Below are 15,968 nucleotides of genomic sequence, written 5' to 3'. Positions count from 1 at the left end.
TCACTCCCCCACTCACCCTCACTCCCCCTTCTTAACTCTTTAGTATGAAGTGGTGTCTGGGGTCTGGAGACATAATTTCAGTCTCACATATTTAAGCTGCTGGAATCAGCACAACCGAATATTAAGTTTGACTTAGAAGTCAACGCCCTTCGTTTTAGGGCCACGGCCATTTGTGATGAGGGAGCTAGTTAAATACCTCAAACATTTCCCCATAATACATGTATACAATACCTTGAAATAATAAAAGTCGTGATCATCAAATCATTTTATTGCTTTGAAGCTGGTGGTGGAGCCCCCTGCATACAGATGGGCTGTACGCAGCAGCCACGTCAGTCCATGAAAGTTACAGCGGTGCGGAGCTACAGTAGGCACGTCTTCTTTTAAATATACATGTCGAGAGTCTCCAAAATCATAAAAGGACCAGAGTAAAGTGCTAACGTTTTGATTCAACTTCACTGAGAACCTCCAGCTGCACCTCAGTCCCTGTGGTGGATCTGAGGTCACAGTAAAGAAGCAGGAGCAACATCTGTACTGCTGGAACACATCAGCATCGTCTTCTTCAGTCACCAGGTTCACCGCTTGTTCTCAAATAAATCAAAGAGTTCCTCTCCAATGCGAGAAAAGCATCGAACGTGACCCTAACCCTAACCCTGTCAGGATGTCAACACTTTTTAAAAAATGCAATTGGAATCAAACTCTTCTTTTCATGTCAGGAAATGAAATCACAGGGGAAACGTTTCCCCTTTCTCCAATACATTTTTCAAAAAGGCTACAATAAATTACTAGAAAATATTACTTTAGAAATGAAAATATTAGCAAATGCAGAGCGATAAATACAACTCGGAAACACAAATATCAAGGTGAGGCTGGAAATACTGTGAAATGAAAAGAAAACCAAATTTATTCTTCTACCTGTTGATTTAAAATATCATCTGGTGTGTGCACGCTTGGTTGTTGTTCGGTCACTAGGGGGCGTTTAGGTGCAAAACAACCAATTAAAGGTATGGTGGCCTGAAGATTCAATTTAGTAGCTGCTGAAAAGATCAAATTTTGCTTTTAGCTTTTGTCTCTGAAATACCAGATTATCATTAAAACTAAAAATACAAAATATTGTTAAATTAGTGATTATTGCCCAGTTTCACCAACAGTCCATGTTCAGTTTCTAACGCAGTGATGTATTAAAGTAGAAAATAACCTGTAAACAATGCAGACAGACTCTCTAATGTGCAAAACATTATTTCTTTTAAAATCCTCTCTGGTCTGAGATCTTTGCAGCACAGGAACTATTATAATCGTGTCTTCTGAGGAACAATAAACAACATGGATATTAAAGATGCTGCATGTTGCACCTCCAGCTTGGTGTGAATCTGATGCACGATTTCTTCTCCAGAACCAGATGCTGTTTCCAGGCTTCAGAGCATCGGCCTCTGCTCCAGCGGCAGACTGTCCAACAGACACTTCAGCTGCTCCTCGCCCAGCTTGATCTTGTCCTCCAGTTTGCGCTGCTCAATGATGAGGGCCGACTTCATCTTGACGAAGTGTCGGTAGTCGTCCAGGCTCTCCGCGTCCAGGTGGACCTCCATGATCCCGGACACCAGGCGCTCCCGACGGTCCAGGTTCTCCTTCAGCTCCTTGGCGTCTTCGTGCTGCCGCATCAGCAGCTTGCGTTTCTCTGTCAGGTTCCGCTGAAGGAGGCGGATGCAGAAATGTCATCTGTCTATTTAAAACCAAATCTGAATATTTGTTCCATGTGACCTGGTTGATTACCTTCTCCTCGGGCGAAGCTTCGTCCTCCAGGCTGTTTAGGGCGTTCTCCACCCGGGCAAGCCGCCCCGACAGCGACAGCAGCAGACTCACCACCTTGTCCAGGTCGCCCACGAACATGCAGAATTTGTCGAGCTGGTTGGGCTGACAGAGGCGCTGCACGGTGACCTCCACCTCCCGACCCAGGGTCTCGTTGTCCTCCACATCGTCCTGCAGGCTCTGCCGCGCCTCCCGCAGCACCTCCAGCTTCCTCGCCAGGCTGGAGATCAGCTCTTGCTGTAGAAGACACATTAAGACAAACACTATTAACACAACAATGAGAGTTATTCTACACTTCCAACTTCTACATGATGACGTCAATGTCCAAGGACGGCGGTGGGTGAGTTAGACCTTTTTACTGGCCAGATCGATGTCCAGCTCGTCCTCAGAGTCCTGCTCCTCCAGCTGCCCCTGCATGTCCTTCATCTTGATGAGGAGCTCGGCTTTGGGAGCTGATGTGTTGTAGTAGGAGGAGCTGGGCACCAGAGAAGCTGCTGCAGACACATCCTCCTCCTCCCCCCTCCTGACAGAGAGAGCAAAGGAACAGACGGCTTTCAGGTTAATCTAAGAGTGATGGCTGGAGGTTATAACTGTAATGAATCGTTTGACCACTAGAGGGAAGAATGAGTGAAGGGTGAACCTTCACTGGGGGTGAATGTTCACAAAACTTTAAGTCCCTCTTTTCTGGGCTGTAAAAGGCCTTACAACTTAAATCTAAACCATTTTATATTTTATTTTATGTCACTTTCCTCTAATATTGATTATTCCCTTTACATTTGATGTATTTTATTCATAAATGCATTTGTCTTTTTTGACAATGTTGTGAAATGTTTCTACAGTAAGCTAGTGTTGCTGTGGGGAGGTCAGAGGTCATCACTCTCAGGAATTCAGGAATTCTTGCTTCATCCAGATAAAAACTTGATCAGGAAGTTTTGGTGAAGAAATGGAGACGACCTTGCAAAGGTTAAAGGATTCTTTCCCCACCTGTCCATGATCCTGGGGGATGACGTGGTCGGCCTGGAGCTGGTGGGGGTCCTCCTCCTCTGGTGGGCTCCCTCCAGGATCTGCTCCTCTGGAGGAAAGAGCCCTTCCATGAGGTCCATGGTGGTCTTCCTGCCGCTCTGGTCGAGGATGTCCACCAGGGACTTGTCTTTACCCATGATGTCCCTGGCCAGTTCCTCTCTCTTGGCGTCCTCCTCCAAGCGCTGGACACCTGCCGAGCTCGACTCTTTGTCTGTCTCTTGTGAGGAAACTTGACCCGGGTCCTGAGTGACCTGGCGGATGTAGGTGCTGAACAGGGACGACACCGGGTGCTCTGTGGTCCCCAGGCAGGGGATGAAGGGCGACGGCTCAAAGGGGCGGCAGGTCTCGCCCGTCGGGGGCAGGTAGGCACATCCCCCCCGGTCTGAGCTGCTCTCAGCGTGGACGATCCTCACGGGGACTTTCCTCACTGGACTGTTCACATCCATCCCATCTGCAAACTTCAGCTCATTTTCTGACCTGGAAACAGCTCAGTGTCAAAACCTGAAATTATTCAACTTCTATTTTTTTTAAACACAAGGCTGAGACTAAATATGGATGTGACTGAGGCGAGGAAGATGCCTCGGAGGACGGACGACGGAAAATAAAGATAAAACCGTATTGGGTTCATTTTCTTTGACAAACCCGAGAGCTGCTCAGTGGACTGGTTCTAATTAAAGGATCTACAGTAGAGTCGCGATGGAAAGCAAAGGTCACAGCACTCATGTGGCTTTCACAAAATTACAGCCTCCACTTGGATTCATCTGAGGCTTCAGAGGAGATCCAGCCCGGTCGTTCTGCAGCAGCTGAATAAGCTTCTACATCGTTCTTCTGACAAACTTATGTCTCAACTGAACTGTTCCCTCTTGAACTTGTTTACCCAGAGCTCTTCTTCAGAGCCTCTTCCACGAGAACACGAGGGAATTGCTTTACGTAACGAGGGGCACTGAGGAGACCTGAAGCACTTCTGCTAAGCTGCTTACCTGAGTGTTGAGTCATCCTTCACGGCCGGCGGCTTGTCCGTCAGTCTCAACGGTGCAAACTGTGGCGAGGGAGACCGCACTCGATCCGCGCTGGGTAAAGACTGAGGGGCCGTCCAGGAGGAGCGAGGCGACGAAGGCCGTGGCAGCTGCTCCTTCTCCTGCACGGGCTCCACATCTCCTTCACTCACATCTGGTGGGGATGTCCAGCTGAGGTGAGGGGAGCTGGCCGGGGCGGGGCCAGCAGAGGAGCCGGGGGTAGTATCATGGTGCTTGGTGTCAAAGCTACAGCTGGACAGAGGCTGGAGTGCCGCCGGGTTTGCCTGGGAGGCAGCGGGGAATTCCTCTGAGGAGGATGTGGTTTCTGGCCCTAAAAGGGGCCAGGGCGGCGGCAGGAGGCCCTTGGTTGGTGGAGGCTGAGCTGCGTGATGGGAGCCAGGGTTGGGGCTGTGGCTGCGAGGGCCCGAGGAGAGTGTGGTCTGGGAGGGACTGGCAGCGTTGGATTTGGTCCTGTGGTCAGAGGGGCCTGGTGCTGGGCCCTGGTTCCTGGGCACTGACGGGGCCGAGTGTGGGCTGCAGTCGGCCTGATATCGCAGTCGGTTCTCTGATTCTCCTCTAGTGGTCAAAATAAAGACAAACTTCATCAGTGCCAGAGATTAATATGGTCTTAGACAAATACATAGAAACAATAAACTTCCCACGGAATAAACACACACATGAGATTCAACAGATTCCCTGAAAACTCATTCAAATAAGCAAAATACAGCAGTGAAAGGAAACCTGAGGTGAGGACTATTTGAATTTAACAAAAATACATTGATTTAATTTGTCTTTCCTTCCAAAGCAGCTCAAACTAAGTACAGAACAGTTTGTTATCACACTCGTTCTCATGGATTCACTCATGAGTCAGACAACGTTTTGTGGCTGTTTGAACCACAGCTTGCTTCAAGAAAAACAAGACTGAGACTGAACAACTGAAACAAAAAAGTCAGATTTCTCTTCTGCACTTGAATAAATGTGTTTTTCACAGAAAACTTTTGACTGAGATAAAGTTAAACATTGATTTTATTTACTCCTCTTGTAAAAAAGGATGAGATTTTAGCCGAGTTGTTTACCTTGCGGACACCACTCTGTTTACTCCAGCCTGAACCACATGAGAGGCTGTGTGTGTGTGTGTTTACAGATTTGAAGGCTTCAGAGATTCAGTGTGTGTTTGTGTGTGTGTGTTTGTTATACTGCAAGAGACCTGAGCCATGAATGTAAAAACACTGAGGCCTGACTTCCCCTGAACTGTGTCTAATTATTGTATTTACCTTATTGTAAACGTGTTACATTAATATTAGCATTTGCTAAAGTATTTCCAGGTTAATATCACATTTCCTGACGCATGTTTTTCTCCTACTCTGTGCAGAATGAAACAAATACAACAAAGGAGCAAACCCAGTGGATTGATTTCACCATTAGACCAAGAAAATGGTCACGAATGCAACAGATCAGTAAGTTGTCTTTGTTAACAGCAGCTGAAGAATGAAGTGATCCACTCTCCGCCCATCGTAATTCACCAGTCACCCCACTGACACCTTTTTTAATCTAGGTGTTGTTTGCTATGGGAGTCGGGGAGATTCCAATCAGCTAAACGTGAGCAGGAGGTAAAGTTGGAAAATGATTGTTTCCTTTCAGTGCAAGAAACCTGAGCTGTTCTCTTTCTGAAATCTCACCACTCAAATACATTCCTCATCTACGTGAAACTTCATCGGGATTTCTCTCTGCCGGATGTTTTGACAGGTCGGAGTGACCAGGCGGCTGGTCGGCATTCAGCTGCCGGTCGGGTTTAGAACCTCACCTGGTGGTGTAACTGCTCTGCTGGTCTTCAAGGTCTCTCCACGATGAGGGAAGGTTCTGCAGAATACAAGGTAGAGTTCAGGGCTTTTTGTAAATTCAGACTCTCCTCAATGACCGTTATTCTCTTTTCAAAAGACAGATTTTGAGAAGTGGAACTCTGAACCATCGAGAATTAAAAACTGACCTGTGCGTAGAAGTCTGCAGAGGGGGATGATCTGGATCTCTCATGGGTGCATAGGACTTTCTCCTCTGCATCCAAGATATTCTCTGCAGAGTGATACCTCCCTTGCGTCTTGACCTCTGGCGACTTCTTCTGCTTGTTCCATGTGGCCTGGTACTCAGCGAAGGTCCCGAGCCTCTGCTGCTCCAGTAAGGTCTGATTGTATCCAGGACTGAGGAGGTCGGGGTCTGGGGAGGAGTGTGGCTCCTCAGGCTCTGCAGAGGAGGTGTACTCTTTGACTTTGTTTATCTCACCCAGGTCCGTGTTCAGGTTTGAACTTTGACTTGACCTCAGCACAGGTCTGGAGAAAGCTGGTTTGGCCTCGAAGAACCTCATGCGCTCTCCGAAGGACCCCCTCTGAGGTTCTAACTCCACCCCTACTTTGTCTATCTTGTCCGGCTCTGAGAAGGAGTGAGTCCTCTTTGCCAGGGGGAAGCGTTTACGTCCTCTAATGCGTCCATTAGAGGTTTTCACTACCGACACCTCGGGTCCAAGGGGCTCCAGATCGCGTCTCTGGAAGGAGGTGGCCTGGAGAACCCGGGCCTGAGCCTCTTTCAGGTGATCCTTGTAGATATTGGAAAAGGAGGCACCAGAGGACGTGGAAGTCTCAGTGGATCTCCACTCCTTGACCTCCTCGTCCTCCGCGTCACACGTCAGAGTGGCGGCGCTGCGACTCTTCTGCAGCTGAGCTCGTTTCTGCTGGATCTCTTTTCGGAGTGTGGTAGCGTAGCGGTCACTGCGTCGATTCACCTTTCCACTGCCGGTGGCCATGGGGTCACCAGTATCCTGGGTGGACATGAGGCCCATGGATAAAGCTGCGGGTTGCCTCTCAGCCAGACTCCTGCTCTCCTGGGCCAGGGAGTGGAGGAGGGGGGTTTTCAGGGGGGATATCCGCTGGTCTTCTTGAGGCACCCATGGGTCTTGCTGCCTTGAAAGACTGACCTTATGATCATTACTTAGATGTGTGGAAAAATGTCTCTTGGTGTCATTGCTGTGTCCTTCAGCTCTCTTTGCAGCGTCCTCTGGGCTGCGGCTCTGATTACCATGTTCCGAGGTTGGATGAAGACCATTCCCCAGATGGGAATGACCATTGCGCTCCTTGTTTTCGCTGTAAGGCATCTGGGAATGAGGTAGAGGGTACTTTGCCTTTAGTGAACTTGAGAAGCCTGGTTCACTGCTGTTCACCCAGTGTGCCTTCTCCGTCTCCCCCCTCCGGCCTTCTGCTTTGCCCTGCCTGGCCTGAAGCTCCGCGGCCTGAGCCAGATGTTTGCCTGCTGGGCCGTAGTATCTGCTGTGGCCCCAACCCTCCAGGTGTGGGTTTGCAGCACAGCTTGTCATGGATGCGGTGGAGTGCCTAACCTGCCTGCGGTTGAACAGATTAGTGGGTAGATCCTGGAGGCTGCGATAGTAGCTGCCAACACTCTGAGTCTTTGCGGGAGGAGCTGACCTGGTGTGCAGGTAGAAGGGGCTTTCATCGCTGTACTGCCTCTGGTGGGCAGCCACTTGGGTGTAATGAGACTGTCTCACGTCATTGCTGGACAGAGAGAACAGTTTGTTGGGGTGCAGCTGGTTGTGGTTGTGGTCGGCGGATGCGCGGGGGGGATGGAGGGAGTCTTTGGCTGGCAGGGGCTTGAAGCCGTGTCTTGGATCTGAGGTTTTTCCTTGTCGAGATCTGAGGCCGTTGTGCTCGTTGCTCTCAGTCAGTTGTTCGGTGGATCTGCGGTGGCTCTTTGTGGGAACACTTGGCCCTTCGGGGTAGGGGAACACTTTTGTGGCGGCAAAACTGTCACTGCGCAGGGGAGGAGGTGGTGGAGGCGGAGACTGGGACTTCTTCTCTGGTACCTGCCACACTGGGCCGATGTTCATTCTCCCTGCGATGGAAACCCGAGTGGCCGGCTGCTCCTCTGCCCGTAACCCCTCCCAGCCTCCGTTCCCCAGCGCCGGCTGGTGGTACCTGGTCCGCCCGGCCTGTTGAAGCCCCTCGCTCTGAAGGCCCTTGAAGAAAATGTTTTCAGTGCTGGTTCCCTTCCTACCACATGTGCTCTGGTCGTGAACTGGAGGGCTGGAGCCATTGGAGAAGCAGCTGAACGCAGAGTCTCTCTTGCCGGCAGGTCCAGCGAGGGGCTTTGCATCGCTGATGTATTTGGTTGGGGAAAGACGAGCCGGTGGGAAAGGATGAGAGGGACGGTCCAGTCTCTCCATGTTGTTCACTGAGCTGAGCTGACTGGTTAGCTGACACTGGCTGTTCTGTTCCCCTTGAGTGGACAATTCTTTGGGCCTGGTTTGTAAAGTCAGCAGAAAGTTTAAGTTTAAGGTGTGAGGCAAACCAAATGACAGAATTTAGTTTGTGCCGTGTTTCATGCAGAGGAACAGAAGAGGAGAACTTTAAATCCTCACCTTGCTTCATGTTTTGGTTGCCGGACCGGTGCCGAGGTGGCCTCTCTCCCAGCGGGCTCTGTCTCCTCTTCTGTCAGCTTGGAGGAGTGCCAGGAATGGGGCCGCGAGCCTGGATCATTCTTTCTGCAAGGCACAGAGCAAACACAACAGTTTAATCTATCACAAGGGAGTGTTTGACATTTAAGCTTCTGCGCTGTTTTCCCAAACCCGGGTTTCAAACACAAATAATTCAGCTTAGTGGGTTTTGTGCAAAATAACAAACTCTATATAACAACTTCTTAAAGTCTGCGGTATAGTATCTAATTTTTCTCTGCCCTGGAAATCAAATACAATCTTATATTTCTTATATTATCACCTACAGAAACACAAACTGATAAGCACTCCCCCCGAAGGTACACATACCCTTTGAAGCGGTTCTTCCTGGAGAGCGTGTTGAAAGAGAAAATCATCACAGGTGGTTATTGGATAAAACACACAAATTTAATGATGTGAACTAAAACCAAATAATAGCACTAGACCTGACGGGACATCACACGACTGGAAACAACTTTAAAACCCAGATCAACTAAGACAAAGGAACAAATCACAACTAGTAACATCACTGAGGGAAGAATTCAAAGGAACACAACACAAGCTCAGTGACCAATGGCGACTCTGCTTCATCACAAACTACCAGCAATCACGACAGGACATGTTTCGCTGACGGTACCTCATAGAGCTTCGCAAAATCTTGGTCAGAAAGCTCCTCGCCACGTGAACTTCGGTTTCTGACGGCATTGTGCGTGGCGACACAACATCAACCATTATAGGCCTGATGGGTGGTGAGTAAAAGGAAAAGTAAGGAAATTAGGAGGAGGACACGTCGGCATCAACCTTCAACAGGGAAACATCATGAAGCTGAATTTTCTTCTTTCTGAAGAAAGAACAGGAAAACAGTGAGTTGGAGGGTTAGGCCAGAAACACTCTCTCTCTCTCTCGTTCAGCTTTACAAAAGCACTACAAGGGGTGGACCCCCCACTGGTGTGAGGCCAACACAAAGCAACACAACCCAATTTAGATCCATGTTAATTACAGCTAGATAATTAGGACAACTGGATTCATTTAAAAGCTTTGTGTCTGCGTTTTGCACCAAATCCTTGAGTGCACTTTTACCCAGAATGATGTATAAAGACCAAGCAGGCTGGTATACCCCCCCCCCCCCCCTCTATTATTGTGAAGAGGCTTCAGAACAGGAGCTGGAGACAGACCTGTCACAGCCATATGGCTCTTACACAGCTTAGCTGCTCAGCTTTGAGAAAAAATTAGATGGCTGTAAAGTGGATGCTTCCCTGCCACCAGAAGCTCCTTCTCATCCAACTGAGTAGATTCATTTATCTAAAAACAAAAGAACAACCCCTGAAGAAGAAAAACTGTCCACAAAGTTAAAAAAAAACCTCTTGATTGGACTCTTCCTGAATTCCCAGAGTTCAGAAGTCAATCGAGGTGAAATGTCTCGTCCAGACGAGATGTGAGTCACCCTGATTGAAACATTCACTCTGCCGGCTCGCGATGGAGACGCTGCATTCTTTCACAGGAGGAATGCAGGGAGGTATTTTCCCTCCCTGCCGTACCCTTGATTCAAGTGGGACGTCTCTGTTGGACATCTACCAGGAGACTGACTCCAGCTTGTCACTGTGATGGAACAACAGACCATCATCTTTCAGACTTTCTGTTAATTCTGACTTCTTTACTTACTCGTGTTTGATGTTGAGTTTAGGTTTAATACAAAAAGTTTCTGGTATTCATGAAAAGCCCCAAAAGTATCTAAAACCAGAGATGGGGTTCCCTGCCTCTGTTCAACGGGACACAAAGTGAGAGTTGCGTTGCCTCCAAACAACCTCCTGCACAATGGAAATGCAAATGTCCCTTTTTCTAAAGCGCTGAGGGTCTATTGTCAAGGGATACAGCTGCTCTGTCACAGATATTCCACAGGGGAGGAGACGCCGCCGCTCGCTCCCAGGAAACATGAGCTGACGTCGAGCCCAGCTCATTCAGGAGAGCATGAAACCGAAACACAGCTGACCCAGTTGGCTGTGAGTGAATCTGTCATCGAGAGGATTCATTAAAGGTGAAGGGAAACAACATATCGGTTAAGAGCCGAGACAAGGACACAGAAATTACTCTACTCCACCAGAACAATGTTGGGAAATCTAATACAAAGACTTGATTAGACCAGATCTCAGCATCTGTTTCAGTTCTAACAAAATATAAAGAAGTGACAACGAGCTTCTTGTTTCTCTTTGTGAAATGAAAGCATGATGTTAACTCACCCACCCTGTGACACTCTGTGCTCTATGACAGGCCCGGTTCAGAACGGACACCTCCACCTCACTCCTCCACGGCCGACTCCTTCAACAAGCACCTTGACACCGCAGCTCTCACCAGTCTGACAGAAACGAGTGCTGAGGAATCTGGCAACTCCATGACTGAGGAGCCACTGACTCCCTCCACCTCCCCACCTCCGTCCCCCCCCCCCCCCCCTGGTATGAACACACACACACACACACACACACACACACACACACACACTTTGTGCTGCAGAGGAGATTTCCTCCTCAGGGATTATTGAGGGGGATTTGAGACGAGGGGGAGGAGTTATTGTCCTGTCCCGCGTCCTAGCTGTAATCTAGTGTTTGGACTCTGAGTGGCTGCGTAGAGGCGTCAACACCACAACAGGTCTCTGTGTCACAAAGACAAACACACAATGTAAAGTACGGGATGACCAGGATCCAGAGTGTCCCTCAGCAGAGCTCACACATCCACACATGATTCTTCTGGTAGAAAAGAGAAGTGGTGTGCATCCTGTTGACTAATAACCATAAAACAAACAAATGGACCTTTGAGGAAAAAGTGCTGATATTAGATAAGATATTCCTCTCTGTTATATTTACATCCAAAGTGGGGAGAAGCTGAACCCTGATCTCAAGAGACTCTCCTGCTTAAATAAACCAAAGCAAACCAATATCAGATTTAGATTTGGGTTAAATTCTGACACTGCTGCTGCATCTCATGTATGATCACAATGTCTGATTCCATCTTCGTCTTGTGTGTTTCACAAACCAGCTTCCTCTGTCCTACCTCTCCTTCAGTGTCCTTGTGGAGAAACACAACACAGACAGGAATGTTTGGCCGGGGTCAGTGTCTGTTTTGAGAGATACCAGCCAATGTCAGACTACGAGGGAGAAGGAGTAGGAGGAAGAGGAGGAGGAGGCAGATACCAAGTGGCTCCCTCACCATGAAACAACTGCTCCTCTGAGAAGAGAAGTCAGAGGTCACGTGAGGCAAGGACGACGTGTGAGTTTTAAGTTGTTATCAGGTTTCCAGGAAATCAGTCTGCGTTATCAGACTTGAACTTTGTCTGAAAATCTCCAGAGTTTCTTTAACACGTGAAGAAGAAGCAGCAGAAGATTGTCGAGGTCAAACAGTTCTGACGACTGGATCAGACACATTGTTTTCCTGAAATTGTCAATCCTGGTATTGACTCAAGAATGTGAACAAACACATGTCCTGGTTGTACCGAGCAACACACACTAAGTAATAACTGACGTTCAGTAAGATGATAACTCCCTCGCATTTTCACTCTCCTCCTGCGGCTCAGTGGGGACACGTGTTGCTGAATCACCAGCTTGTTGGCAGCGGCTCCAGCAGTGGAGGACGGTGGCATCGGGCCGTGGGGCCGAGCCACGCCGCGCTGAGCTGAGCTCTAAACACAGACGCACAATAGAAAATGCCGGCGTCATCACAGCTGGGCTTATCGGTGTGTCACTGCCGGGACCGGCCACAAAAACATCAAAAGAGGACGGAGGAAAAAATGTTTGAATGAGAAAGAACCGATCTCTGATTAACCTGAAGACACCAAACAGCCGGGATCAAACTCAAGATGAATTCATAGCAACTAAATCCTGATTCTTTTTATTATTTTATTATATATAATGGTTTTAAGTATAAGTGATGAAAAAGTGTTTTGAACTGACCCACATTTGAAATATTCAGACAAAAACACAAGCTTTAATATGCCTTGTGTGTATTATAAGAGTACACAAGATTTTATGTTATTATTTACATTATACAATTTGAAAGAGCCTGTTAAATTAATAAATTTCACTTAGTTTTAGGTCAAAAATGAAAACCATGTTATTGGGCCGAGGGTGAAAACACACACGTACGAAAATCGTCTGAAAATTATTGAAATCTGTAGTCGACAATCAGATCAGCTGCTTTCAACCTGTGTGTATTCTATTGTGTGTGTGTGTGTGTGTGTGTGTGTGTGAGTGAGATAACAGTGATTTACCAAACAAAAGATTTACCTTGTAAATTTACTCTACACACACATAGAAGCACACAGCTTTAGCTCTAACAGTTTACCTGCACTAAAGCTGTCATCCGTCCGTTTCCCCACCGTCACATAAATCCTCCCCCCCCCCCCCCCCCCCCCCCCCCCCCGGCAGTTTGTCAGCTTTCTCTCTGACCCTGGGACTCGAACCTGTCGCCGTCTGTTAAAGCTTCATGTGTCGACCACATAAAGAAAAACCTGCCGTTATCTCAAAACTCATCCAGCGCTTCCCGTTCTAATCCCATTTGTCAGGAAGCCATATGATTGAATCCCAGCAGATGGAATAATAAAGAGGTGGAGAAAGAAAGAGAGGGAGAGAGAAGGGGAAGAGGAAGAGGAAATACCTGAGAAGTGAGGGATCTCCTCTTTATCTTCTAAAAGCCAAACATGTCCAGAGAGAGAGAGGAGAGACACACAGACAGGAGCGCCCACTCTGCAGCCAAAGCCCCTGAAAACAATAGGCCCTGCTGATATGGCCTATCCGACTAAGTAGTGTCAACTCACCTAGGCAACACGGACTGTACCACTCCTCCTGCAAACAGGGGAGGACGCCCGGCTCGAGGCAGCTCTGTGGACGACTCAGCGCCCCCCCAGAGACAGATTCTGAGTTTCCACCTGCTGCTGTGCATGTGGCGTTCGCTCGGTGAACGATACTTTGATCGAGTGTTTACCGTCGGTTGAGTGAGTTGTTGCATCTCAGTGTGAATCCACCTTCTCTGTCTGGTGGCTCCTCCCACTCTGCAGCGCTAAACCCAGGACTGTGGCTTTGCAGCCAGTAATTGGATTCAGGCTTAAAGACGTCAGTGACACATGTAGTAAAAAGTAAATTGAATAAATTATAATTGACCCCCAACTTTCTTTTAAGTACAAACTATTATATTTAATTAGTCAATTTGATGTTTTCACTATTGTGTTTCATCTAAATTGTACAACGTGTTGTTTTCTTGACCCTGGATTGGGCCTTTTGTGTTTAAATACTTTATATTTACACACTTTTGAGTTTCTATGATAACTGAAGCTACCACAGGTTCTAGTTGATGTTTGGAAGGAGAGGCTGCAACATGCAGCTTCACCACTAGATGTCACTAAATACCCACTAATCCTAAGGTATCTTTAACAGACAACTATTAGAATATAAAGTGATAAGCAGATGAAAAAAAACAAAGTGTAAACAGATTAACTAGAGCTGTTAAAAAATAGAACTACTGTGTGTGTGTGTGAGCACAGAGCAGAAGAGGCACAAACAAAGAGCAGAACACAAATACCACTTGATTATGTCATGATTATAATTGGCTAATTGACGTATTACATAATCCAGTAACCTCTCAACACGCTTTATTTACTTAGATTACTTAGATTACTTAGATTGACAGTAGATTTCTACTAACACTTTTTAACGTTATCCTCATATAAATCATAGCCGGTACAACCACATCCTACATTTTGCCCGGTTCTTGTTTTGATTACATGCTGTCGTCATCTGAGCGTCACATTCACTGAATCATTATCTGACTTGTGGAGTAAGAGAGTTGGCCGAGGCCCGAGTGCCTCCACAATAACAGCTTTTGTTTTCCTCTCAGGGGCAAACAGGCAGCAAGAGGCCCACGTGTGAGGCTGTCAGGCCGGGTCTGCCTCCTCTGACTCCCCTCCCAATAGAAAAGTGATTGGTTGGTGAAGTTAATATCATTTGGAAGTTTTAGACTGCTTCTTATTCATTGTTGTTTAATGAAAATAAAATGTGTTTGTATTTCTCAGGTGTTAAACTTGTGTGCGGTACCTTCGGACCACCAGGGCCAGGGTCTTGTGGGAGCCCTTCACCAGGCAGATGGCCTCCTGCCGGGAGCCGCTGAGGGGGACGGCGTTGACGCTCACCATCTCGTCCCCGGCCAGGAGCCGGGCGGCTGCTGCCACGCTGCCCGGCTCCACCTGCACTCGCACCCAGAGACGTCAGGTGCAGTTAGAGGTGAGTCACAGAGTCGAGCAGGTTTTATATTTAACAAACACAACAGGACAACAAAGCATTGTGGATCTTTCACTTCAGATGAGATTTCATCCACATCATCCAGGAGAACCTGTGGAGGAGGGCAACCCGAGCGCTCTGATGAAAAATTAAACTCTGTGGTCTGTAACCAGAGCTGCACGACGGCTCCATGTGAGCTGCAGCTCTCAACAGCACACCAGGCTTACAATGAGCAGGGTTGTGGGTTCAATTCCCAAGATAAAGGGCCTTTTTATATAGATTTATCTCCAAGTATTTGTTTAGATATGAACTAGAAGCTCCTTCAAGACTCTGATGCTTATTCTGATGCTTCAAGTGGCTCTTTGAACCTGATGTGTAATATCTCACACACCAGTGTTGTGATCTCTGGGGGACACATTTGCTTTCAGCTGCTTCAATATTTCAGACGCTGGAAGGGTTCAAATTCTGCACCATGAATCTAATTCAGAGGAGAGGAACCTTCACACTCTCGTCTCAACTCAGCAACACGAGGCAAGTCGGATGAGCAGTGGAAACAAGGGCAGTCAGACAGACTTCTGGATTTAGTTGTTGGCGTTCTTGTTCTTTTATTGTCATATCTGATATCTGAACTATTTTGATATTGTTAAATAAAACCTGAGCTGTCTATGGTTTTACCTTGGTGATGACCAGCAGCTCCCGGTGCTCGGTGCCTCCCCTCAGGGTGAAGCCCCAGGGTGCTTTGCCTCGGAGCAGCACTTCCACCAGCTCCTCGTCCTCCTCCTCCTTATCGTCATCCCCTTTCCTCCGCTGGCCCGCTCTCCTCAACTTATCCACCTCCCTCAGCCATCTCATCCTCCCTGCTGAAGCTCTCAGCTCGTCCATGGCAGCCATGATGCCTCCGGCTCAGCGGGCGCCATCAACATCAGATCAGTCAAACAACGTGAACTATAGTGAGCAGGAGGTGTCTATTAAAATTAGACCTGTGTTAAATGAATGGGTAGCTCTTCTGATAACTAATATCTTCTCATATATTATATGAACATTTACTTGTTAAACTATTAAATGTCACATGTTAAAGAATAAATACTTGAAACATGATTCCAAATTAAGCAAAATGTGGCAGCTACAAACTAAGCATAACATGTAAACAACAGAGGCAGCTGATCATAACTAAACTTAATCTAATGTCAGACATTGTAAATCGACTTTTTAGTTAAATTTCTGAGCTTTAACTCACCTGTGATAAATGTTCTCTGCACCAAAGCTGCAAGCAAAGGTCCAAAAGAATAGAGAACAGGAGACAGGACAGAGACGAGAGGACTGACTGTGTCTCTCTCTCTGTGTGACGCTCCAGCAGGTGACGGGTCTTTCTCT

General features: G+C 47.5%; 1 protein-coding gene and 1 long non-coding RNA gene across 2 annotated transcripts; one reads left to right on the top strand and one right to left on the bottom strand.

The window, feature by feature from the left end:
- Positions 1-250: 250 nt before the first annotated feature.
- Positions 251-15,500, bottom strand: LOC133933727 (protein Shroom2-like). The gene is made up of 10 exons (XM_062380921.1): positions 15,270-15,500; positions 14,412-14,560; positions 8,263-8,385; positions 5,830-8,143; positions 5,647-5,702; positions 3,807-4,418; positions 2,788-3,303; positions 2,155-2,326; positions 1,768-2,040; positions 251-1,685 (listed from the first exon to the last, which is right to left on the bottom strand). The coding sequence occupies exons 1-10, from the start codon at positions 15,483-15,485 to the stop codon at positions 1,413-1,415; spliced, it is 4,704 nt and encodes a 1,567-aa protein (XP_062236905.1). The 5' UTR covers positions 15,486-15,500; the 3' UTR covers positions 251-1,412.
- Positions 10,840-14,594, top strand: LOC133933730 (uncharacterized). The gene is made up of 3 exons (XR_009912095.1): positions 10,840-11,595; positions 14,215-14,301; positions 14,390-14,594. It is a non-coding gene; the product is annotated as an uncharacterized LOC133933730 (long non-coding RNA).
- Positions 15,501-15,968: the final 468 nt, after the last annotated feature.

This window comes from Platichthys flesus, chromosome 22 (genome assembly GCF_949316205.1).
Source record: "Platichthys flesus chromosome 22, fPlaFle2.1, whole genome shotgun sequence".
In the NCBI taxonomy this organism is placed as follows: domain Eukaryota; kingdom Metazoa; phylum Chordata; class Actinopteri; order Pleuronectiformes; family Pleuronectidae; genus Platichthys; species Platichthys flesus.
Note: the sequence above shows the minus strand (reverse complement) of the source record. Positions and strands in the feature narration are given on the sequence as shown.